At 37.2% G+C, this 27,135-nt stretch overlaps 1 protein-coding gene across 1 annotated transcript in view; it reads right to left on the reverse strand.

The window, feature by feature from the left end:
• The window catches only part of NCOR1 (nuclear receptor corepressor 1), a gene marked incomplete at its 3' end in the record, with an annotated part of 32,011 nt that continues 4,876 nt past the window's right edge, over window positions 1–27,135 (reverse strand). The window contains exons 4-28 of the mRNA XM_019622039.1: window positions 26,813–26,995; window positions 25,898–26,011; window positions 23,339–23,395; window positions 22,514–22,566; window positions 21,579–21,645; window positions 20,509–20,681; window positions 20,189–20,279; window positions 19,482–19,660; window positions 18,973–19,027; window positions 18,096–18,197; window positions 12,391–12,521; window positions 11,916–12,133; window positions 10,040–10,102; window positions 9,379–9,518; window positions 8,525–8,651; window positions 7,632–8,187; window positions 6,235–6,361; window positions 5,724–5,919; window positions 3,804–3,977; window positions 2,946–3,106; window positions 2,457–2,577; window positions 2,234–2,335; window positions 1,668–1,765; window positions 710–878; window positions 1–149 (exon numbers count right to left, since the gene is read on the reverse strand). Of these exons, the coding sequence (XP_019477584.1) occupies window positions 1–149; window positions 710–878; window positions 1,668–1,765; window positions 2,234–2,335; window positions 2,457–2,577; window positions 2,946–3,106; window positions 3,804–3,977; window positions 5,724–5,919; window positions 6,235–6,361; window positions 7,632–8,187; window positions 8,525–8,651; window positions 9,379–9,518; window positions 10,040–10,102; window positions 11,916–12,133; window positions 12,391–12,521; window positions 18,096–18,197; window positions 18,973–19,027; window positions 19,482–19,660; window positions 20,189–20,279; window positions 20,509–20,681; window positions 21,579–21,645; window positions 22,514–22,566; window positions 23,339–23,395; window positions 25,898–26,011; window positions 26,813–26,995 (3,606 nt within the window). The remainder of the gene's footprint in view (window positions 150–709; window positions 879–1,667; window positions 1,766–2,233; window positions 2,336–2,456; window positions 2,578–2,945; window positions 3,107–3,803; window positions 3,978–5,723; window positions 5,920–6,234; window positions 6,362–7,631; window positions 8,188–8,524; window positions 8,652–9,378; window positions 9,519–10,039; window positions 10,103–11,915; window positions 12,134–12,390; window positions 12,522–18,095; window positions 18,198–18,972; window positions 19,028–19,481; window positions 19,661–20,188; window positions 20,280–20,508; window positions 20,682–21,578; window positions 21,646–22,513; window positions 22,567–23,338; window positions 23,396–25,897; window positions 26,012–26,812; window positions 26,996–27,135) is intronic.

The following is a 27,135-nucleotide window of genomic DNA, read 5'->3' on the forward strand; positions in this document are numbered from 1 at the left end:
TTTTTTACCTTCCAGTGGTGCAGATACTGGAGATTCCCGCATTGACATTCCTTGCTTTATATTTCCTTCCATTGTATCATAACTTCTTTTTAAACTAATTTCATGAGCAGTTCTTGGGCTCCTTGTTCCTTCACGAACATTTTTAATAGCTGGTAACATTTAGAAAAGTGTGGTTAGAAAATGCAGAAAATAAGAAGTCATGGGCATTACATTTAATGAGACCAGAGGGCATGAATACTTTATTGATGACTTTGATGTAATACTGAAACATTAAGTTGCAAGCTTAATGATCTTTTATGGTTTGTTAAATAAAGTACTTTCCCAGTTACTTGCATATCAGTATTTCCAATGAAGCATAAAGTTTTTTTGTTGTTGTTGTTTTTTTTTTTAAATCTATGGCCTTTATTTTAATATAGGGTATTTTAAACTTGCTTGTCTCAAAAATTTTTTCAGGACACAATAAAAATAAGCAGCAAAGCAATTGAATTAACGATATTTTATCTACATATACAGGATACTCACCAGAACACAGGTAAAATTTCTGGACTGTTTTAGTCTTTATACCCACAAAAACACACAGGCAGGTCAGTGCTTCTTCCAGGTGGCACCCAGTGACTGAGGTTTATATCCATACATTTGGAAGCACACAGATTTCAGCAGAACCTGCTGCAGTCTTGGCTTTCATCAAGTAGAATATATAAATACTCACCATCATAAGATAAAATATGCCCACTTTTGCCTTCATAAATAACATGGCCTTTGGCTGAAGCTTCCTCTCGGCACTTTTCTGGGCTGCTGTCTTCTGTAGCTAGCCGGGTAATAGTCCCCTTCAACAGCGCATCAGCTGCTATGCCAGACTGCGACAGAGCTGGTGTACCCTGCATTTAAATCAATCAAATATAATTCAGACTATGTGTATTTATGCAAGAAAATAGGCGGCCATGAAGGAAAGTGTTCTATTTTTAAGATTTAGAACACCAACCACTTTAACAAGCAGCATTTCTTAAACTTCTGCCCCTATTATCAGAAATTTAACCTACATATTAATAAAATTATTTGTAAGTAATTCTCACCTTTAAAAAAAAAAAAGCACATAAAGCAGAATTGGGGTACAATATTCCAGAAGTATTTAGTGACCCAGAACATTTACACTATAATACTACCTGGGGGAAAGATAGCATACTCTACATACTTACTGGAGCCATTAAGATGTACCTCTATCTACACTAATGAAATCTACCCTTCTCAGAATGGAATTGTTCCTATTACTGTCTGTAACTAAGAGAGATCCTAAATCACCATTTAAAACAGCTTACACATCCTCTGTGCAAGACAGGTTACAACTGATTTTACTACTCGAACTCAGGTGTGATGCTATTTTTACAGAAGTTGCTACTGATAAAGGTTGGATGACACTAATAAGTCCTCCTGTATACTGAAGGCTCCAGCAATTTTATTTGACAAGTTTAAAAACAATCAAATACATGAAGATGAAATCCTTGTGTCGCTGACTTCATTGATGGTTGGATTTGACGATCTAATTCTATTTAAACTTTTGAGGTAGTTCCTGTTCTGTGGTATTTACTCCTTTTAGACATGCAAATACAATCACAGCAATAACTGAAATACACTGTTATGCTACAGCCTTCTCAGTGAAAGGAGCATACCTGAGTTATGGAGCCTCTCAAAGAAGGAATGGTCTCAACAGAAACTTTATTGGTTGGAGTTCCTCGTGTTATACTTCCCTCCTGTATGGTTGTGGTACCTGATTTTAAATAAAGATATATATAGATAAATAAGCAAACAACAGAAAATAACAGCCACTCTACTTGAAATGGAAACTGTAATAAGAACCACTAGTTTATATATTAAAATACAGGGAAATTTTCAGCTTGTTAACAACAGGCAGCTAAACTATTTCCTCTTTTGACTTAGCCTTTTATTGCAGGCAAAGCTATTAACCCACGCTGCTTAGTTTCCTCTCCTCTGAATTATTTATATATTTCACAAGTATTGTACTTGTGAAACTGGCATCTCTTGAAACCAGTTTTTTTAAAATGAGATATGCAGACAAGAGGAGCTTTACTAATACACATGTACACATGCCTCAGAAAAAAGGGAACAGATTAATCTTTTAATGTTTAAAAATAAGACTTGAGTAGCTTAGGCTCAAATTCTCTGTTCTACCAGGCTCTTACAAAATTTCTTTCTTAAACTGTATGACTGACATTACCTCGAACAACACCTTCATGCTGTGCCCTGACCAGGAGTCCCTCAGGTTGGGAATTCTGACTTCTGGGAGAAAATTCTTCTTGTTTGATGTAGGGCAGGGAAGCTACTCAGAACAAAAAATAAAAGGTTTTTTTTCTTGTTTGCTGGTATTCTCTCCCCCACTCCCTTAGTTACAAGTTATTAAGTAGTCTGTACAAAAGGTATGTCAGCTCCTCTTTTCTTACCAGATTTGGCTGACTCCTGCTGCCTTGGCAGCCCAAGTGATATGGAGCCCACTGATGGCTTTGCCGTTTCTTGCGTATAGGAAGCTTGACTGTGAGATGTTAAGTAAGTGCCAGGTGTTCCCTGAAAAAATACATTATGTTAATGGTTGTTTCTGGAAAAAAGATTCACTTCTGTGTTTGATGGAGACAGTTAAAACCACTATGATCCTAAAATGCTACAGAGCATTGCTGCAAAATAAGTGCAGAACTATAGGAGTCCAGAGCAGAGATGCAGTCCACCTGAATGGTGCATTCTCAACTATGTAATAAACACAAACAACTGCAGCATGTTTTATTTTATAAGATATCTCCTGGATTTTTAGAGATAACGTGTATAGTTCTTTAACTGTTAATGCTGTGAACGTGTTACTGAATACAAAATCCTGAAGGTTGGTGAAAGGGCAAAAAGTGTTGTTACAAGCACAGATTTTCAACGAATAATTCTCTTACTTGTGAGATTGAGCCTCCCATAATGAAAGAAGGTTTTTCTGATGGCACACTTGTTTTAGAGGATGGAATGAGTGGTGGTGGTGGTCTGGTAGGTCTGGTTGTAGGAAGGCGGACTCCTTCAGGGATATTGGTTATTACTTGATGAGGAGCAGGCTGGAGAACTTAGGGAAAAATTGTACGTTAAACATGACAGTCTGTTTCAGCTCTATTAGCCAGCAGAGATAAGAACACAAGTTGTATAGCTCATCTGACAATTTCCAACAAGAACAGCCTCGTAATTCCCAAAAGCTGTCTCACTGTATTTCCAGCTCTGAAACTATGTCCAAATATACGTTACTCTTTAAAAATCAAATGGGTAATACCCAACCTTGCAGTGGTGTTCAAAAAATGACAGAAGCTGCCCAGTAGAATTACAAACTCTTAAAAATGAATTTTTAAAGCTAACAATCCAGGTACATTCACCTTTTTTGTTGTTTTCCTGATTTTAGATAAAGTATTCTATTTAAAGAATAAGAACATCTGAGCAGAGTGTAATTTAGGCTTCTCTCAACTCTGCCTGAAGATGACAGTATTTGTCATATTGAGCTGAAAAAAACTTTTGATAACTTTGTCCCTAAGCTGTTCTAACACTCTACAATCATCCTATTTGTTTAGTAAAATACACGTTAGCTGACAAAACAAAATCCAGGACAAACAAAACCACAACGTCACTGGAGACAGAAAAATACGTACACACAAACAACCCCCTTCTTCTGTTAGTTCACAAAGCACTCAGAGAATAATTTGATATTGCAGAAAGTAAAAGAAGTTCATCTTCCAGAGACCACACATTGCTGTGGTACAAAAACAAGCTTTTACCTGGGGGGACACTATAGCGAGCTGCATTCATATCAGGCTGAGGAGAGGCTTTATTGACTTCTCTTGGAGACAGCCTGTATGGTGATGCTGACCTTGCTGCTGTAGTTTGCACTTGTGCTTCCTGCTCTATTGCTCGCTTGACCTCAGCGTAGGGCATATAGGCCACTGGTTTTCCTATCAGGGTTAAAGAAAGAAGAGAATCCTAAGATTAGAAATTGGAGTCAAAAGGTCCAGTATGCAACAGAATTTTAGCAAAGAGCCGATTACAATGGTCAGATTGTACTCAGCAGGTATAGATGTTTAAGTGCAAAGATGTAATTTGACTAAAAAGGAAACAACTGCTTTCAAAACATCACTTGGCACTGAAATAACAGAAAAATTCCAAAGTCAGGCATGTAGGCTCTTTCTAAATGAAAGGAACAAACAGTTCTACATACTGAGGCATGAGGATACCAATTCTTGTGTCAGTTTCCTGGCTTACAACAAGTAAGCACTGCAACCAGTAGGTGAGTGTATTTAGCACTGCTATCTTTTAGGTAATTCAGACTCATGCATTTGCTTCAAAATAAATGTGCACATATACATACAGAAATTCATTCTAGAATACTGTCCTTGGCAAAGACTGCAAGTTTTTTTTAATTAAGTTACACACAGGTATCAGGCTGCTTTCCAAAATAATTAGAAAAATTGGATTAAAGGTACAACTTAATTTATTATGTTCTTAGGTCTGTACAAAATTTTGAACAACTCTCATACTTTGTGAAAAAAGCAGTATTTGGTCCTCTTACATCTCTTAATTGTCATAAGCCAGTTCAGCAGCAGGTCCTGCAGTCTGACTGAAAAACCTGAAGATTTTTACAGACTACATGCTCCCTCCTGCACACAAGAGTGGAAGGACAAACTTGCATGCAGAATGTATTTTAGGAAGTAGCTGCTGTAATGATCTGATGACAAGTCAGCCTCTTTAATTTGCAGATGAAAACGTCCAGGCTTGTAGAACCCATTTACACTAACCACGTTATCCCCCCCACTACTTCAGTAACACTCTTGATTTTTGTGGGCAGACTTCATGCTAGAACTTTCCCACCATTTATAATGCAGTACTGCCAAAGTCAAGATTTACTGAGGTAATATTTTAGCTAAATGGTACTTGAACAAAGGCTTTGAGCAAACCCTGACTTTGCACCTAAAGAAGCAGCTTCCAAAAACCACAACCTTATCCCTTTACACTCTGTCAGTGTAAAAGCTCCCTTTCTCATCATTTTAATAGGGGAAAAAAAAAAAGTATGTTTCCTTCTTCTTAGGTAAAAATAATGAAGATGAAGCATTTTCATAGCATATTTTTAAAACTTACACATGTTAAATATAAAATACTCAGAGCACAAAGAACATGACAGTTCATGTTGCTAACATTGTGGAGCCACCAGACAACACACAAGGATATTAAATCAATGAATGAAGAATTAAACATCAATGAGGGTATTTCTAACTTCGCAGTGCTCAGTACATTGGTGCCTTACTGGTTTTATTTCCCTGTTACAAGGCATTTTCTGGACCACTTCCTCCTCCAGTAAAGAAAGTTGGATATTTAGAGCTAGCAGTTATAGTGAAGAACTGGGGCTTCCACTGAATATGCACAATTCTTGCATAAAGACAATCATCTGCTCAGCTGTTTCTGAACACTAAATTCTGACCTCACCCCAAGGGAGCCCATTTTGCCTTATTCAATGAGGTTATAAAGCAGTTCCCTAACCCTGTAACTGTAGCAGGATTTGTTACAATAGACTGGTTCCATCAATCAAATTCCTTAAGAAAGCAGGAATTCATCAACAGTACATCAAATTTTCCTTCTTAAACGAGACAGAGAGGCGAACATGTGACATACAGTAGAATTACTTCCACAACAGATGTAAAACCTACCTTCCCACTCAACATTAGGGCTTTTGGAAGTGCCACACGGGCTTACGGAGCTTCGATACTCCATGTCCAGCTGTTCCTGCCTCTGGCGTTGCTCCTCCAGCAGTGCTGACTCATGCATTGCTTTAATGTGCCGCTGATAGAGAGCATAACCACTCACTGGTGTTCCAACAGGAACAGTACAGGGACTGCAAGAAACCTACAAAGAGGGGAAGATGCTCACAATTGGTGCATTAATACTAAGTATTTTCTGAAGTAACTATCTTGTTCAACAGCCCCATTGCACCAGGGATATAGTCTACATAGGAGCACTTCAAATGGTCTACTTCTCTTTTTAGGCCAATACTTGTATATTTGTTTCTTTTTCAATTAATTCACTCTTGAAAAGTAACACGATAAGAAAGTAAACAATGTATTTCTTTGTTTGTTTCAAAACTATTTGCTGCCTTAGCACTGAAACTAGTTATCAGGAAAACAAATATTCCTTCAAACACCACTTAAAAGACCCCCATACCATAGGTGGTATCACAGCTGCTCGGTGGTGAAGCTGTTGTAGGTCCATCTGCCCTTGCTTTATTGTAGGTGACACCAGTATTGATCCAGCTGGGTTTAACAATGAGGGCTTTGACTCCCTGAAGATACTGGAAAAAGAGAGAAAGAAGGGAAAAAGTATCACCAAAAAGACCAAGATTCAACATGCTGACATCAAATAAATGAAATAAAGATTATGTTTTGTGTATCCCAAAGTACACCAGGTAGAATAAGCAACAGATCTTTCTATGTTATAAGATTCACAGAAATAACAAGTGTTCAAAATCTTCAGAACTATATATTTATGTATGCAGTTTCCATATGTATATTATTACAAGAGTGAAACCTTCTTTATAAAGAATTCCTTGAAAAAAATAGTAGGGAAGTGCAAGATCTATACGTAAATAGTAGTGTATAACAGAATTTCCACCCAGAGACCACCCATTTGTGATGTCTGAAGAGGCAGAGAGAAACACCATCAACTGCACTCTTCAAAACAGCACATGCAGCACAACGACACTAGATACTTTTGACATTTAACAGCTATCCTTGATACAGTGTGTATATTAAGACCACTGGCATAGAGGAGGCACTGGCTCTGAAGCTACGCTATGGTTACAGAGGAATCTCACCAACAAAACACACTGGGATGGATGAGGAGCAGAACGAGCACTTATGGATCAGGACTAAAGGGAGAGCAGAGACAGGTGAAGTTACAGTGGGAGTCTGCCACAGTCCAACTGACCAGGAAGACCAACTGGAAAAGGCCCTCTATAATTGGAGTAGTCTCGTATCCACAAACCCTGGTCCTCACTGGTAACTTTAACCACTCCAATATTTGTTCAGGGGGCAATACAGGAGAGTACATGCAATCCAGGATGTTCCTGGAAGACACTGATGTTAACTTCCTTCTCCAAGTGACAGAGAAGACAACAAGGAGAGGTGCTATCCTAGACTTTGTTCTCACCAGGAGGCTGGTGGAGAAAGCAAAGCTCAAGGGCAGCTGTGGCTGTAGTGACCATGAAACAATGTTCAAGATTCTCAGGACAGTGAGGAGGGCACATGAAAAGCTCACTACCCCAGGCTTCAGGAGAGCAGACTTTGGCCTCTTCAGGGACCTGCTTAGTGGAGTACCATGGAATAAATCCCTGGAGGTAAGAGGGGCCCAAAAAAGCTGGTCAGTATTCAAGAATAACTTCATCCAAGCTCAAGAGTGAAGCATCCCAACTAAGAATTCAGGCAAAAATAACAGGAAGCATGCATGGATGAGCAAAGAGCTAAAAAAAAATGTCACTACCGATGACACTTTTAAATCACTGCTAAGTAAAACCATATCAGCTTAAATATGGAACTTTTTGAATGCTAAATAATTCAACTCACCCTTGTCTGTCAGGTTCTCCATCAACTTCCTCATCAGCACTACAGGTGGCACTTGAATCATTATCCGAATGGGATTCTTGTCTTGCTGAGTTAACCTGCTGTGACAGACTATAGTCCATTTCTTCAGGTTCTGACTTCTCCTTGGGTTTCTCCACCTCTCTCTCTTTGGTATCACTCTCTATTTTCACTTGAATATTTTCTGGTAACCTCATTTCAGTCTCTACAGGTTCAACTTTGGTATGCACTGGAAGATTAAGCACAGGCTTAGCTTCAACTGGATGGCTTCTACTGTCAACCTCCATAGGTTCTTCTGCTTCAGTATTTATTTCTTCCTTAACCTGTGGCTCAGAGGTCTGACTTTCAGCAGTCGATACACTTTGGGATGTTACGGGGGGAGATGTGCTGGCTGCAGGTTTAACAGTAGATTCCTGTTCTGCTGCTGCCTCAGTGGTCATTTTTGGAGCAGCACTCTCAGATGGAGTTTCTTCAGTTGGTTTAGCAGTTTCTGCTGGAGTTGGAGATGGAGCACTTTCTGTATCAGAACTATTTTCAGCACCTGAAAATTAAAAAAAGTTTTAGAATAGACTCAACATTAATGAGATCTAAATAAGCTTCAGTCAACTGCGGCTTAGTATTTACTATAATAATTAAATATATATGTCTGCAAAACACAACAAGACAATTGCCCTAAGAGTATCAACTAGCGATGATTTGATTCAATTTTCAGGCTGCTCAATACCAAAAACTTTTTCCTCTCCACATACAATTAGTGAAGTAAGTTCCAACAGCTGAAAATCAATTGTTTGAGTATGACATTATGAAATGGAATACAGCTTTCTGATCAACATCTTTCCCTTCCAGTGCATATAGGTGTTCCCTTCCCAAGAAGTTACCTTCACTGTCCTCTGGATTCTCCTCTTCATTAGATGCTTCAATGTCTTCATCCTCCTGAGCTGACACAGTCGAAGCTACGCTCTCACACTGCGATACATCTCGCTCTTCACGGGGCCTTCGTGAGGACTGATAAATACATGGCATTTATACTGTACTGAAAATTTAAAAGTATTCTTTCTTTCTAGATGCAGTCTCATTTCTTAACCTCAGGTTGAAATGAAAGGCACAGAATCTCTTTAGTACAGACTTATTTGCAAGGACATACTCTTTCAATCTCAGTGAAGCTTTTGCTGCTCCTGACCAAAAGTAAGTTTGGGAACAAACCACTGTTTCCATAGATATTTAGGGGAAAGAAGGAATTACTGCAGCAAACAGAGAAATCAATGCTCTTCAGTTCAGCAGAGAGAAGACTAGGGCACTACAGCTTAGAGGATACCAACTTCCTCTTCAGATGCCACAGAACTTTCAGTTCATGGTCTTCTATTAATTCTTTTACTCTGTTCTGTAAGTTTAGAGCTTACTGTGCACTGACGCATATTTCAAGGTAACTTTTCCATAGCCATGCCCTTAACTTTATCTATAGTTGCTGCTGTACAAATAAAAGCACTGAGGAATTCCTCAAGCTTAAGCATGCCATCCATTGGACAGTTTTCTATTGTATTTTAAAGCATTAAGTGATTACTATTACAGGTCAGTGAGCATCAGTTGCCTTCTCTAGATTTACACCACAACACAAAAACAAGCAGAAAAGGAAACAAGTGGTGACCGCAGAATAGTTTTAGTGAAGTGCAATGAATGACTTCAGAGATACTAAATTTTTCTCTGCAAAATATGCAATGTCCACTGTATTTACCTTCTGTTTGTGCTGTTGTAGGAGACTGTCCAGGTTATGTCTCCTTTTATAGTTGAAGTAGAAGTTTTTACACTGAGCTTCACTTTTCGTCCCAACCATTTTGGCAATTGCTGCCCAGTTGCGCCCATGTTCCACAAGGCCTGTTCAAACATAAAGAAACAGATATTTGCTATAATAAGTAACTCAGAGATCCAAACCCTCATAAATTGGGCAACACGACCAGTTGGAAAGGAAAATACTGAAGTACTGCTGTCCTTACACATTATCACAGTGAGAAGCCTTATGTGACCACTAATTATGGGGATGGAAAATAAACTATCAAAATGTCTGCTAATGGAGCCTTCAGACTTAGCTGTTGCTAATACATAATACTTCTGCGAAAACGCTGCTTTTATGGGTAATATTTAGAGATGACATTATCTGTCAAGTGAATAGACAACTTACAAAAACTTACAAAATACACCGACTTTTCTGTCAAAAGACCATCTCACACAAAAGGAACTTTTGTAAGTTGTAAACACAAAAACATAGCAAATTTCAAATTATTCATTTAGTGTAGTGCTGCACAGAATCACAGTACTTACACAATTCAGAAGGAAGCATTCAATAGTTCAGTAAATACAGCAATAAGAAGTAAATAAAATTTTTTAACAAAGTTTACCCTTCTTAGCAACTTCCATTTCTTCTTCTGTCCAGCGGGATGTCTCCACAGGCTCTGTAGAAGCTGAAAGAGCAAATGACAGCTGATCAGAAAAAAAGAACAAGAGTTCCTTTTATGGCATGCATCCCATAATCCATTACATTAAGGCTGATTCAAGACACATGGGAAAGCTGCTCTTGTCGGTGGGAAATAGTCTTCATTAAACCAAGACAAAAATATACATTCCCAGCTGGGCCCTTTTTCCTCTTTTGATCCATTCTTTCCCTTCTATCCACCAGGGTTCCATAAGTTTAGATGTTACAATAATGCAAACATGCTATATTCCTCTAAAATCATAAAAGAACTTTCTGCACTCTTACTGCCCACATGATTGTCTACGTTTTCAGCACGTTGATTACTGCAGTAGCTGAACAACAACAACAAAAAAACAACAAACTGATTCTCAGTTGTAATTTAACCCTGACCTCATAAACCAAGTATATAATCAACTCAGGGTAGAACAAATCAGCAGTATTTTGTTGTTTTTAATATGCTTCACAACTGGAGGGAAGCATAACATACTAGCTTCTTTAAATGTGTTTGGCACTTTTCTCACAATCCAAGATGCTATAGAGTGGTTCCACCTTATTTCATTGACTACTGTGGAATGGACTGAAATGGTTGTTCAGCAATTAGCTGCTATCAAATCTACTATTCTTGTACTGATTATGTTTTCTACTTGAGAAACAGAAAAATAAAAGAACAGTGAAAACAAAAACAAGAAGGAAACTATGATTCATGCCAAAATCTTTTTCATTTACTTCTCTGGATTCGACAACATTCTGTTTCTGAATGGCATTAAGAGACAACAGCCTCCATTTCCTTTTCATAAAATCTGCCATTACATACAGCACGCAATGTGGACTCTCCAACAACTTCCATTAACAATACAAGTAAGATGCTATAAAGAGGATCTGACCCTCTGAAAAGCTATTCTGGATTTTCCAAAAAATCCTGTAAAAAAAAGAAAAAATAACTATTGCCATTATCCAGCAGCTGACAAAAAAAGAATCGTCAACTGAGAAAAAGTGTTTATCACAATTACTGACATTTACAGCTAAAATACTCATTTGCCTACTTACTCTGTTAGGATGCAAAGAACCTGAGCAACAGAAAAGGTTGTTACAAATTCTGTAAGAGCAGCTGCCAGTAACTACCCAGCTGGAGAGCTAAGACTAATGTTTGCCACAGCACAGCAGTGAGGAAAAGGAAAAAAAAAAAAAAAAAGCCACACAACCCTGGCTAATTACTGACCTGTCACAAAGCATTCTGTTTGCCAGTATTTCTGCACCACCACAAATTATGTCAGAAATGCAGCTAGAGTTAGCGTACTCTTTTCTAACATGCCAAGGGAGTAATATTTCTATTTTAAAAAATTCTCTTGCTATCTAATGCAGAAATGATAACAAAAACAACTTGCTGGGATCTATTTCAGGTTATGAAACTTCCCAATATACTCAAATATCAAGTCTACTTATTTATTTAAAATAAATTCTATGAGCTACAGCCTGTAAGTCAATCTCTGCCAAAGGCATTTGGATCTGCATGCATCCACCAATAACTCTGAAAAACAGAAAAAGTAGTTAACGCAAAATCTTCATTGGCTCCTACCACATGTGGTTTTAAGAGTCATCTGAATACAACTGTATCATTCAGATGCATTTATGAAATTTAACAGTAACAAATGGTCATAAAATTATAAGCAGGCCTAAGAATAAAGATGTAATACTAAACAAATGAATCCCAAAATGTACTCCATGTATAAAACACGCTCATATGTCAGTGATGAGCATGAGACCACAGATGGGTCCCCAAGTGTCCCATCAATGCTACTCACAAGGTTCTGGTGGGGGTGGAAGAGGCGGTGGTGGCTCTTCAGTGGCTGCAGCTGCAGCAGCATTTGCTTGTGCAGCTTCATTTGTCATTGATCTGGTGATTCTGCCCTTACGACGACCTTGACTATTGGCAGTTTTGCGGCCCCTAGGAGTGGCCTGCTCCCTTTCCTCCGTTTCCTCTGTGGCAACTTCAGTTTTGTCCTTTTCTTTGGTATTCTCTCTGAGAATAGTTAGGAAAAAAAAAGATACATATAAATAAAGTTATTATTTACACTCATTCAGATTGTCATTATGGACAGTCTGATTAGTTCAAAAAAATCACCAAATTAATCTATCTTGTTTGATGCATAAGAACTAAATAGAACAAGATGTCACTGCTGGACTCATTCATGCTGAACCTTATCTGTTCTCTATTAAAAAAATTGCATAAAAGTTACTGTAATCTAGATTAAGTACATTTTCTGTACATATACTTACTTAGATTCCTCCTTCTCATCCTTTTCCTCCTCATCTTTCTTTTCCTCGTCTTTTTTGTCTGCTTTTTCTGCTTTTTCCTCTTCTACCTTTTCTTCTACTTTTTCCTCTTGAGAAGGACGAGCAATTTGTTGCTGAAATAAAACAGAATTTACATGTTTTAAACAACAATTTACACACAAAGGAATAGAAGCTCAGAGCACCACAAATGCTGATGTTATCCCATTTGCAAATTATATTTTAAGCTATAATCACCACACATCTGTCAGTATAACAGTAAAACTGGGTCAGGAATTTAGATTTGTTTCTAGTGAATTTATGTTGTGTAGATGGAAAATTACAGTTCAGATTTTATTTTTTTTAAATGCTATACCTGTATTGAGATGATAGCTCTGCAAGCACTTAAGTACTGACAAAAGACAAAAGGTAATTACCATTACCTGTTATTGTTCCACAGAGAACAACACAAAATAGGGTTTATGCATTAAGGGACACTCACTCGTTCAGAGTGAATCCAGATGACTGCTACGTGGGAAAATCTCATTTCAGAAAGCACATAAATTTGATTTAAACTTTCCAGAAGATATAATCTATTTCAAAACAGGAATTAATGGAAGAAATGCCTGTTACTTTATATGATCACATGGAATTTTACCACCGCTAGAAAGTAAAAATTTAATTTTTAAAAAGTCTCAGAAGCGTGATGAGAATACGTGCCATTATTTTTGCTATTACTTATCACAAACACACACACAAATATCTTGATATTCCCTGTCAGATTCACTTGTTAGCTATAGGCTAGCATTAAGCAAGCCAAATATCCCCTGATGTTCTAAGAAAGCATAAAGAAAATAAGAAATACTCATACAGAAAAATAATATGTTAAGGAAAATACATTAAATATGGCTATTGAAGAAACTTCCTTAAGGTTTAGCACTGCTGTCCTTCTGGTACGTTGCTTCTCAGCACTCTGAAGACCTCAGCTTTTCTGACCTGAACTGGTCAAGACAGACATTAAAGCTGGTAAGTATTTATGAGCATTAGTGAAGAACACTTCCCTTTGGATCCTTTTTAAACCACTGACTGCTAGTCAGATAAAATGCTGTTCAGTTCAGCAGCACTCAACTTTGCCACACAGGCCACAAGTCTTGTTAAGCATGACGAAGAGCCTCAATATTGCTTTTTGCCATCCACGGTGCTCAACCTGCACATGACAAACACATCTTATGCTTCTCAAGCAAGTCATGAAGGCAGAAATTCGTCAATGTTGGATAACAGCTGCATCAAGCAGCTGTTGGCTGCCATGAAATAAATCACATAACCCACTCCCAAAATTCACAGAATCCCTACATGCAAGTGAGTGAATTCTCCTGACAGGCCTCAAAAGCCAGCAGGTCCACAGAAAGTATTCAGAGCTTAACGCTGCATCCAGATATTCATGCTGAACCTTATCTAAAACAAGGAGATCCTCCAAGTGCCACAAGAAAATCCAAGCCTGCTGCATTAGGCATGATACATCAAAACTGGGAAAATAACCAACTTCAGATTGCAGACAAGTTAAGAGAAGGAACAACTTCAGCCAAAGGTGAGGAGGGGAGAAGGAATAATAATAATAAAAAAAAGTTCTCTTCATCCTCTCTGAAAACATGTGTTTTCATAACTAACTTAAATAAATGATTACAGTTTAAATGTAAGAAATAAGAAACTACAGCACATACAGAGAGAGGGGATTCAGAAACAGCCGCACAGAGGGAACCATCAGCAGGAATTCACACCGAAAGAGCTTGAATGGGTTGAGCAAACCACCTCAGCCAGAGTCCCCGATGCCAAAGAACCACCGCACTGAGGTGGCTTTCCACTCACATTTTGTTGTGCAGAACAGAGCTGGTCCTTGCTGGGTGTTACACTCTGCAAATCTACTTTAAAAAGCAAAGTAGGTGTAGTATTTACACGTGGCTAATTTTATATGGGGCTACCTTTCACATAAATGCCAAACATACGCTGGGAAATCCATAGAAAGTCAAGAACTGGGACCTAGAAGATAGCTGGTTTAGAGCTAGCCATTCAATAATTGATAGCCTCTGAAATATTCCTCAAAATAAGCTTTTTTACTGAAGAACCTTCTTGAAAGCATAGCAGCAGGTGTCACTGTTTCATCAGCAAAGCTGAAGCTGGAAATAGTCAAGAAAATGGCTTGTTTTTGACATTTTAATCAAGTGAATTGGAGCAGAAACCCCAAACACTAGCCATAATTATCCTGCAAATTAGTAGCACCTAAGATACTAATGTTACTTCATGATCCAAAACATTCCTTCACAGAAGATATCAGAGACATGTACTAAGGTAAATTATTTCCACTGCCCTACACAGAGCAGCCTTGAAAACGAGGAGTTAAAATCTGCATTTCTAGAAGAAAAACTCTGTATTTTACATTTAATCTAATCCCAAAACAGTTGCTGAAAACCCTCCACTCTTTTTGCCATTTGGTTAATATGATATCATAATTTTTTTAACATGCATAATCGATAGGTCAAGAGCAGGTTAAACACAAACCTTCAAACAGCTGAAGCCTCAGTCAGCGACGTACCTGCACATTCATCTGTTGATTAAAACTTTTACTATCCAGAGAAGGGGACGGGCTTTAGTTCAGGATAAGATTCAAAAGGACAAAACCCCCAACAGCACCGACATCACACGGCTCTTGAGCAGCAGCTGCCTGACCCAGCAACATGTTTATTCCAGGAAATTGTGTCATTCTGCCACTTAAGCTGCCCGCAGAAGAGTTGCCCATCTCACATACAACCTTCTAATCTCACCGGGGTCACGCGAGGCGATCCCGTCAGCTCGGCTGATTGGCGGCCGCAGGAGCACAGCGAATTTCTGTCTAGTCAGGTCACCGGGCTGGGCCACCTGCTGCAAAGCACAGCCTGCAGACACTGCTGAGCAGGCAGCCACGGAATCACAGCCTGGCTGCTGCTTTGCTGCTGAATGTCAGTGAGAAGCCTTACTCAGAACCTCCTTTCAATGAGCTATTTAAGGAATTATCTGTAATGAAACCAGTGCAAAAACGTTGACTTCTTCACTCCATCAGCTCCTAACTTGCAAAACAACAACCCTCAAACCATCTGTGGGCAGCTGTTTTTCCCTCCTGAAACAAAACTTGGAATACGACTCCCAATCAGCCCAAAACGTACAGTCAGGCTTCAATCTTACAGCCACACTTCCTTTTAATACTATGTCAAAGATCTGCACTTCGTTTTATAATTCACATTTGGTTTCAGGCACACCACCCTCCTCGCCTCTGTGAGCATTCTGGGACAGTTTAGGCAGCATTTTATAACAAGATCCTTCTAAGCCTATTCAAGGACAAATGTACATCAGAATCCAATAAGCTTTACATCTCTTAACTTTCTATGCCTTAACCTAGCAGTCAGCTTCTGTAAGTATAAACATCCATTGAAATTTGAGTCAAACTGTACTCACTGAAGTTCTCAATGATTTCAACATTGTTACCATGATTAATACATTCTCCACTGCAACATTCTATGCGCTTGCCTTCTACTTTATAAAAATATATGAACTCTCAAGAGCTTAAGCTGAAGCACCTGTTATTGGCATAAGCATATCTCAGAGCACATCATAAATCTTCACACCTTGTGTTTGCCAATCAGCAAGGAAGTTTCAGGTTGCCACTCAGAGACAGGAGAAAGATCAGCTTCAAACAAAGCTGGGGTGAGGGAGGGACAGGGGGAATTAATTACAGTCTGCAGCCATAAGGAAGAGTCCTGGCAAGCAAGGCACTTCAACACTCTCAAGTCCTCTTTAACTAGTTTCCATAGATGTCACTAATTAATCATCAATAAAATTGAAATATGACTCCTTACTTCAGTGTTGCTAAACACCAACTGTAACACTCCTGAGTTTAAGCTTCAAGAAACAGTAAAAATGTTCACGTTTGGCACGTTCATAGTATTTCTTTGTCTTTACAAGCATGCTTTAGCAGTCATCAGATCTGTAAAATCTGACACTTATCTGTATCCTTACTGCAGAGCACACCTTAAGTCTGTGCAGCAGCTGTCCATTGATCTGCTGTTGTATTTATTGTGGAACAACAACTAGCAAATAAGATCCACAGCTGTTAAAATTCTAAGTGAGTATCCTGAGTCCAAAAACCAACTTCAGCAGCTCCAGTGCTCCAACTCAGTACGTACTGCAACTTACATCTAGATGGTATTCAAGGAAAGTAATTTATGGATGGAGAAATCTGTTCAAATTTTGAGTTCTACCGGTTTTGATATTCTAAAATGCAGCAATGCTGAAAGAAATTTAAACACAGTTGTGATCTTCTGAATACTTCACAACTTACACTGTGATACAGATGGAGCCAGTTATGTCTCCTCACCTCTTATTACAGCTGCAAGAGAACACCGTATGGCAAAGACATCACTTCACATATGTGTACTTACTATCACCATGCCAAACTCATTTTATACTGAATTCTAAAACTAAACCACTTAAAACAGCAGCATTATGTGTGTTTTGTTCTCACAGCAAATTTTGGACAAATCTCATTTATTTTCATCTTCTTTTATTTTCCATACAATCTTAATTGAATTTTTTGCTGTCACTAGTCACACAGAAATACATTTTTCTTATTATTAAACCAAAGAAGTCTAATGTAAGTTCTGGTAAAATACAGGACATATTTCATTTATTTCCAACAACTACCACAGTCATAACTTCACTGGGCTAACTGCCAAGTCCTTTACATAACGAAATTATTTTCTCCCATCAATCCATAATTTGTGGGGGTACAGAGAAATCAGTCCTTGTTGGCACAGTCTCTTCTGTCAGAATATCAAACAATATGTTAAGAAGGCTTAAATGCAACAGCACCATAGAAGCACAGAATACTGTTTTTAGCCAACGGGATCAATTTGTCAGCTGCAGTTGCATTACACTTACTGGGACTTATTATTAGATAAGAGGATATGCACATATATGACCTTCTTTCCTAACCTCGTTACTCTTTTATTCTATTTTCAGAATGCTGTTAGATGCAAAGGAAAATCAAAACAGGACGACAGTGAATGTACAGCATTGCTCCCTTTTTCTAAACAAGTCTCAGCATTTTTGTTTTCCTAATATCCACATTAAACCCAGTAGCCTAACAAACATATATATTCTTCATAATATGCTGTTCTTTCCCCTTGGAAGCCCTTCCAAAGGTTTCCAAGACTTCCAAGTGAATTATTCCCGAATCAGTAGAATTTTTAATTTGCATGCATTAAATTTCTCTCTTTCTTCTTGCTATTAAGTTCCAGTTTGACTTTGAGCCTGACCACCAAGAAACTATCACTACTAATTTCTGCTTTTTGACAAGCACTGACATTACAAAGTGATTATATGTTTCCCACTGCAAGTCACATGTGAAACCTTATTTCTGTTGGCCTCACCATGGAATTTAATAATTATGGATTTGACCTCCATGTCTATGGCAGGGTCCTCAAAGAAAGAAGCTACTGCACAGAGTTAAGTACTAATCAAAAAACCTTTAATGACAGATTTCTTAATTTTAAAGGAAGGTAAGAATGAACTAATGAAGAAGGAACTTTTTTTTCACCTCATACCTTCTGTATAGGATATCAATATAGCTATAAATATGAAACAATAAAACAATATGCAAGTGAGATATCAATGTCAGATACCTGGTTTCTTCCTCTGCGTTTACCATAATTCCTTCGCACAAGGGCTTTATAGTTTTCATTTTTCTTAGTCAAGTAATAATAGAGTACACAGTCAGGAACATTCTAAAATGGAAAAGGAAAAAAAAGTTCTTATACCTGCAAGAAAACCCCCACATCGTAACTACTTAATTTCCTCCAACACTTAAAAATACTCATCCCCTAGACTACAAGCTACCAGATTTGATAGTTACATCGGTAGGAAAATAAATTCATGCACAAATGTAACATTATAACCATGCATAAAATTACACAGTACTAAATACAAGTCTCACATATTTATAATATCCCTCAGCTACCCCAGTTTGCACAATTTAATGTATACCAGTCAGTTTGCAAACTTGTGAAAGTCTCTATTTATAATAATAGTCCTAAGTAATCAAGATCCTTATGTCTCAACAAATCATAATTCTCCATTACTTCTTACATGATCTCTGCAAAGTCAGTTCTAAAGACTAATTCAGCCAGCAGTAGGATCTCACTGACCTGAACTGTGGAGGCAAGGTTTCTTAGAGTTAGCACAGTGGCATAGCAGATCAAATTATACCCTTACTTAAAGAGTTACATCACTAAAGCAGCTTCTCAGCTTCAAAAGTAAAATAAATCAAAACTAATTTAAGTGTCATTTACTTTTACTGCTATCAATAGTTCATCTCACTAACTTCTGTTAGATGCTTGCTTGTGCTGATCGTGTAACTGTTCGAGAACTACAAAATCCTGTCAACTTTTTTCAGAATTGCAATTTTTCCCAAGATGATAAAATAATGCTGGAATAAACAACTTACATTTGGAAAATTAGGGATCCCACCCTAGGCTCTACATGTATTCAAAAAGGTCTTACCTTTCGTTCCAGGTAGGAAGCAATTAGACCAAAGTTCTTGGGATGTTGGACAAACCTTTTACAAATCAGAAATTATTTAAGTTTAACAACATAATACATATCAAATAAACAAAGCAGTCTTCTAAACAATCTGCACCATCAGCAAACTCTTGATTTCTACAACTGAAATTAGTCTAAAAAGTTTAGTTTTCAAATCGTTCAAACTTAGAACAAAGCTAATAACTATCATGAGATCATATACATACTCTTCTCATTTTCACCTTATCAAAAAACTGAAGTGTTTTAAAAATAATTTCTGATGTACAGCCTAACTGGATGCAATTGAAAGACATACAGAGCAGTCTAAAACTTCTTGCAGTGTTTCATTCATCCGACTAAGTTATCAAATACTTCACAAAAATTTCAGTTTTTCCTGTTTAACTCATGTTTAACTCCAGTCTAACTCATGAGTTAGGTGTTTAGCTGTCATCAGCAATGCAATAAAAATAAGAGATAGGAAAGCCCATTACTTTTCTTTAAAAATCTCTTTCTCGTGGTCCGTCCAGACATTCATGAATTGTCTGTCTTTATAAACTTTCATGGGATCCTCCATCAGACCATTCATATTAATAAACTTCACTCTTCTCTGTTCTGCATCAAACATCATGGGAGGAATGACTGAGAGCTGACGCATTTGTTTTTCATTATTCTATAGGTAAAGAATAAAAGTAAAAAATACAAAAAAAAAAGTTGTTATTAATGTTTACATTTCTCTATTTACACAATTCATAGAAGCTCCAGCACAGCAGACATTCACAAATAGTTGGGAACATCTTTCTGTTGCCTTCTTAATTCTTCTAAAAGTTGTTCATTGGGGCAGTAACATTTACACAGTCAGCTAAAGGAAAAGAAGGTAGTGTCTCACTACAAAAAACTGAAATGGTACAGGGCTTTAGAATGGATGACTTTTCACATGCCTCTTACAGCTGTGAAAAAAATAGTTGTAACACACCTGAAATGGACAAATGAGTAAGTCTAGGATGGGTACAATTAGGAAACACAATCCTTGAAAGAAAAGCACTTCTTAGATTTGTTTTAAGCCAAAGCTTGCATAGACTCTCCCAAACCAGCACCCCAAGATGTTTTTCTTCCAATAAAAAAAAAAAAAAAAAAAACAACCTCTGAAAGAGACCTTTCATTTGCATAGTCATATAGCAAAGTACGATAATAGCCTCACCTCCTGCTCAGAAAGCCCATCAATGATTTCAGAAATTTCATGCTCGCTTCTAGCAATAGTTGCTGAAAGTCCAGCCCCTCTTTGACCAACTCTAGAATTAGGAATAAAGAGCAGTAGAATTTGTGCTCAATGCCATGAAACACAGTGAACAATGCACTTAATTACAGAACAAAATAATGTTTTACTTTGTACAGTAAGACACACTAATATGAATTACCATATAAAATAACCATTAAGCAAAAACAATTTCATTATAAATAATTCTAAAAGCTAAGTTCTATGAGATGATTTACAAGAATGTTCCAAATCCACATTTATACCTCTGAAATCGTTCTTGCTGTTCTCTTTGCTTCCGGATTTCTGGAAATTGTTTCTCATAGTACTCTCTTGTTTTGCTCTCCTTCGCTTTCCTGCGTGGATTATTTTCTATCCTATCAACTTTTTTCTCCCATGCTTCCATCAGCTGATCGTAACGTTGGCAGATTTTCTGTTCCTGTTAAATTCCAAAAGCAAAGGTTGAACTAAACAGAAATACATCAAGTGATCAGTATCCCTAAACTGGGTAGGTTCTAAGAATTAAGAGAACTTCTTCCTGCAGCACTGGCTTTCCATTTTGAAAATGACAATACAACTATTTTCAACAGAATGGACCTCAGAACTTACACTGGAAAAAGATACACTCATTCTCTTTTTTATACATCACATTGGCACTAAATAACTTCAGTCCTTTCTAGAAATCTCACATCTCCAGAAACCATGCTTTTAGTTAACAGAATGGACTTAGGTTTGTTGTTTTTTGTTTTTGTTTTTTACATTTAAACTTTTGCTAAACTTAATAACAGAAATACCCTTTTGGATATCACCCAAAACAACTTTGCATGCCACTTGCTATAACAGTACTCAAGGTTAATACTGGTGTCTAACATGCAAACATTTGATTAAAATTTCTGTCAGACTTCAGAATCAGATCTGCTCCTTTTCTTTCATACCATATAGCTACTATACAAGAAAGGTGCACAGAGAGGCCAGGTAAAACAGTTCAGGATTCTTCATTGGCTTTCTTCTAAGAAAGCAGAGGGGAAAAGAGAAGAGGGGAAAAAGATGGCTTTCTAAGAGCAGAATGGAAAGGAGAAGAGGGGAAAAAGCAAAACAAGACAAAAAAAATCCACAATATTTTCCTTATTGCATTTTAGGATGGTTTTCAGTTAAATAATTAGCAAATAGCAGCTATAAATTGGCACTTTCTTTCCAAATAATTTGTTAGAAAAGTAGTTTAAAGACATTTTTCTAGCCAATTGAATTTACATGATGACACAATGGATAAAATACACCAAGGATTTAGATATAAAAAGAAGATGTTCTTAGAAAACTGACAACATGATAGTATTACCCGTTGTTTCCTTGCATGATTTCTTCTTTTAAAAAACAGTATCAGCTTTTTCCTCATCACCTGGTTTCTGGAAAACAAAATTTGAGATGTGAACCACATACAAGAACTTCAAAGTTACCCAACCAACTCCATGTGCATTATAGATGCCAGATTGTTGCTACAAAGAATATTTTCAGAGGTAGAAAAACTGAGAAAATTCCTGATGAAACAATCACTTAACTTACACTGCATTTTATCTGAGAGAAAATAATCTTGAAGATGGCCTGAGAGAGACATGAAAGCTCCCAGTTTCAAGCTGGGTGCTCTCCTAGAGATACTAAAATAAGCAAGTTTGGAAAAGATTTTGTGTCTTGGAAAAAAAAAAAAGAAATGCATATTTGCAATTCAATCCTAAAAACCATTAAAAAAATTGGTAGAAGACAACCAGCTTATTTCACGTAGGTGATTTTAGTTTGCTCCAGCAAATAAACATAGCAAGCAGCAAGTCTATTCTCACAGCCCTCGACATGAAACAAGTACAGGATGAAATCAGTGAAAAAGTCAGGATTCCTGCCACTTTGTGATAGCAGTAACTTTTGAAACTGTTCTTTGAAACAAGAACCTTTGGGAAAAGTTGACAAGGCACATCTAGGTCAGATGTGATATTTCAGGCTTTGAAAAATACCAGTGCTACCAACTTAAAGAAAAATAAGTTTTATGACTTATTTTTCTCTTTAATCCACAACGCAAAATTACTGTTTGCCACTGCCTGCAGTAAATACAGCTAATTCCTTGCAGCATTGTTCTACAACATAGAAGTCTGAAGGTTACATGGGCTGGAAGGATGTAAACGTTAAAGTATACATGGTATATTTGGAAACAGCAGCAATTAAAAATTTGAATCTTTAAGTCCAGACCGTTTAAAAGGCACAACAAGAAGATATTAAAGCACTCACGTTTTGATGTTTTCATGGTAGACTTTTGTGTCTGATGGTTGGTTGTAAAGCGGCTACAATTTTGGATTAGAAAAATAAACTTAGTACTTTTAAGTGCACGTAAGTTTTAAGTATATGGAATGCATTTAACTGTATTAAAATATTCTGCTCACAATGGATTCATTCTGAGATGCAGCAACCCAAAGTGACAAGTTTAAGATACTCAACACTTTCAGCATAGATTTTATTACTTTAAATTAGATCATTGTAGCTATTATGTATATAACAGCATTTCAGTGCAGTTCTATTTCAACCCTGACCTCTGATTTAAATCTATTTTAAAAGCCATACTTACATCCAGTTCACTCAAGCCCTAAACCATGAGTGTATTTAAACACACATTAACACATTCTTGTTATATGAAGACTCCAGAGATTAATTGCTTTCTTGAGAATTAAAGATGAATATCAGACTGAAGACAACTTTTACTTGAAATATTCTTTTAAAATGCATTGTTTGCAATTTGAGGAAGACAACAGAACAACATATATTTAATCTACACTCTCATACAGCTATGCTACCAATTCCACTATTAAATACCTGAGATATTCAAACAATTTTTTGGCTGATAGACAGGCACAGTGTTTCTAAGTTTATATAAAATATCAGGCACCAAGTGCAAAGCAAAAAGAAGTCCCAGCCTTTCCCTCCCCAAACCAAAAGATTAAATCACCCTATAATGTTCTTTTATACGTGAACACAGAACAACATGTTTACCACAGCAGAATTATAGATGTGAAAGCTACACTGGCAACACAGTAAACAGAACAAAAGCAGACCACTTACCAGTTCAACTTTGGGACCAAGACCTTCAAAAATCTTGTGAGCTTCTTCTGCTTTTTTCTGTAAACAAGATTTTTTTTAAAATATGGTCTCAGTAAGTCCTCTGTAGTTCAGATGTGAAGTGTCTCTGAAATTTCACTCAGCCCAGCTGCTAGGCCCATCTGAGCACATTATATCCTCCTTCACCTACTTCTGCAGTGCTGCCTCAGTGAATCAAGAAGTCTCTACCTGAATTTTGCAGTTACTGCTGTGCTCTCTCAACTCAAAAGTGTGGAAAGGTGTTCAGAAAAATAAGAGTATACTTCTGAATTAAGGACAAAAATTCTTCAACTGCAAAGTCTGCAATTGTTAACCAACATGTGCATACCAAAGATCATGCCAAAGTGCGTATGCATGCCAAAGATCTTCTTTCCCTTAAGCTAGGCAAGGACCCCAGAGTTAGTCCTTAAGGAGGCAGCACTGGATAACACAGTTGGCTTTCATAAATTCATTTCAAGCCAGTACAATTTCCCAAAGCCCTTTGTCAAAAGACAAGGCTGTCTGAAAAGATCCAGCAGACTAATTCACATTTGCTTCTTTCCCACTAATATGGGAATGGTATGCACCAGCCCTAAAAGCAGATGCCTGCAAAGAAAAATGTAGGATAACTAATCCACAAAGTAGTTATTATTAGAAAGAGTTCTGCTAAGTTCTAATTTCACATGTAATTTAAATCTTGAGATGTTCTTTGGAACTACAGCTGGACACAATAATTGTATATCAAGGCAATATTACAGCATAACCCTGCTAAAATGGTTTGTTTGGTTTGAAAAAACATATAAAACTGACCTCTATCCTATTACTTCAACCAAAATTTAGCCAATTGTATTTGAATATTAGAAGTAATTATCCCATACTGCATGCTTTTAAGATGAAAGCTGCCAAGGGCACTGTCCTATTACAACTGTAGAAGATACCAATGAAGTACTGCATACACGAATGGATTGATGTTTCTTTAATGACCACTTAAAATAATATAGTGGGTACTGACACACTGGATTCATATTGTCTCAATGACACTGCCATTCTACAGTATAAGTAATGCCTGATAACAAGAGCTCAAACCAAGTGCTATGTGGACTTACAAATGCATCAAGCTTGGTACTTCCCCTGCTACAGATGTTACTACATGGAGAGCTACAAGAATAGAAGCATCTAACACACGACCACACTGACACACTACTCCATCTCACTCAACAGAGAAATGGATTTCCTCCCACCCACTGATACATACAAAACATGGGAAAGCAACAATAACTTCAAGACTCTCTTAAGCCACCAGCAACCAGGGCTAGCAAAGGAAGAGAGCTGCATAGAGCCCACTGAGGCTTCTTCAAATATGTCCTAGCTTTGCCAACTACCCATCACAAAACTCACCTTAAAAAAGTTTTCTGAGGTGACCATATGGTTTTAATGCTTTTTAATTACATTAGTGTGAAAGAGACTTAAAACAGCAGAACTGTTTCATCATCAGTAGTTAAGTTATTGCTGTACATTGGTTATATCAGTCTGTGTAACATAATAACTGTCCTCCTGTATTAAGTAAACACAACAAATTTCAGAGACAAACTAGGTGAAAGGGACAACAGGAACACCTAGGGCACAGTACTACTATGTATGATTTAGTACTGTGCTGTTTGTTTGGTGTTTTACCATCTCAAATTTTCAAAAATACTGAGAGAAGCCAGCTATTCCTCTGAATTACAAAATAAAATTGAGTAATTAAACATTAAACAAAAGTCTACCAGTCACATAAGCTTGGAACACTTGGCACTTTCAAAAACAACAGATATCCAACTCCCCAGTCTCAAACTACCAGAAGGAAAAGGTCAGGAAGCACTTTGCTACCACTGCTGACACTACTGAGCTCCTGTACTTTACTCATCCATTATGCAAAATGAACTCAAAATTCACTTGGATACTTCTTCGTATTTGTTCATTTATCCCAACTTTAAGTATAAGAAAACAGAGTTTTGAAAGAAAGTACAGAACCTTAGAACATATGCAGGTTTTTTCTTTTTCCTTCAGCTAATTTAAATGACAGGTCTTCATACAAGATCATCAGTATTTAGTGAGGAGAAAAGAAACAAACTCCTGAAGCATTTATATATATATACATATACATATATATATATATATATGTGTGTGTGTGTGGTATGTATGTGTGTGGATACACACACACATACACACACACACATATATGTGGGCATATATACACATTATACACATTCACATAAATAAATATAGATGTACACATACACACCAACACACAGGTCTAGGGATGACAGCCATCGATGTATTTTCAGTACACTGTTTATAAGATAGAATAAGGATCTCACCATCAAGAAAAAAGATTTTGTGCATGAGTTTTTCACGTAAAGAAGTAAATAATATAAAAGAAGGGCGAGGACAAAATCTATAAAATAAAAATAGTCAAAATTGCCCCAGAGGAGTGTATTAATGGCTTTCAGTAAACTTGTTAAGACTCACAACTACACTCAGTCAACTGAAAAATATGCTTACCCGATTTTCATCATAAATAATTTGGACAATACTGCGGTGCTTCTGTTCCACTGGAGGAGGGGAGACAGGCCTCTCTGGCTCTGGTGGTTTAGCAGCTTCTTCTTCGAGTTGTTGCTAAGAAACCAAAGAAAGAAAATCAGCCATCCGCACCATGTTACCCTTACAGTAATTAGTCACCAGAGATAAAATATGCATCTGATCAACAGTTTGCACTGTTATTCTTCTTTTTAACTAACTATGAATGAAATGGTTTCAATGTCCATAGGGATACGACCACTCTGAGCTACCAGTAAATTTGTTTTAAGTGAATTAACCAGTGAATTGTTTACAAGATTCACCTGCATTGAATCAGACTTGTCTCAGCTTGACACTTCAAGCCACTGCAGCATTGTGTTTTATCAAATATTTAACTTTAAACAAGAACAATAACTTCAGAGAACAGTTACACCAAACCTGTCTTCCCACAGAAGACATTATCCTCATATACATCTCCAAGACAGAAAAACTAAGTGTCATTATTACTACTTTCTTATGTTTTTTTTTTTTAAAAAGGCGTGCAAGAGATTCTCCACTTTCACAACTATGAAAGAAGATGACAGCCATCCCCTTAACCAGTAGTCATTCTTTAAAGCTGAAATTACAGTCACAGTGCCCTTGTTTCACTAGACATTAAAATAAAGTAATCTGCTTTTGGTGTTTCTACATGGCTTTCTCTTAGTTTCAAGATGTTTAAAATTACATTACATCCAATCTATTTAAATGTTCCAAGAAAACTGTATACACAACCTTTCCTTTTTAACCTTTGGTTCACATAACCAAAACAAAAAAAAAAAAATACACCACTAACACAACAGAAGCAGTTTTCCCACATATTTTGTGCTAGCAGATAATAACAGCAGTGTCTGCTATGCTCACTTGCTTTTTCTTCAGTTTAAGGATTTGCTGTTCAACCTTCGCAATCTCACGATCCACGCGGTCCATGCTCTGTATCAATTCTTCCTTTGACAGCTTTGAAGGTGAAGCATTCTGGTCCTCCCCACACGGCTGACCAGAAATTGGAGAAGATGGTCCCTCATGCTTTCCTCCAAAACCTGGGTCCTTTCATTGGGACAGGAGGTGGGGCAGAATCGAGAAAAATCAGTCATATTAATAACATGCAAATGAGTGTTCAGTAACTAAACTAGCATGTATGAATTAAACAAGAACTTCCAGTTATTTATAGCTTAGGTAGCTCTTCA

This window comes from Meleagris gallopavo, chromosome 21 (assembly GCF_000146605.3).
Source record: "Meleagris gallopavo isolate NT-WF06-2002-E0010 breed Aviagen turkey brand Nicholas breeding stock chromosome 21, Turkey_5.1, whole genome shotgun sequence".
NCBI classification, from domain to species: domain Eukaryota; kingdom Metazoa; phylum Chordata; class Aves; order Galliformes; family Phasianidae; genus Meleagris; species Meleagris gallopavo.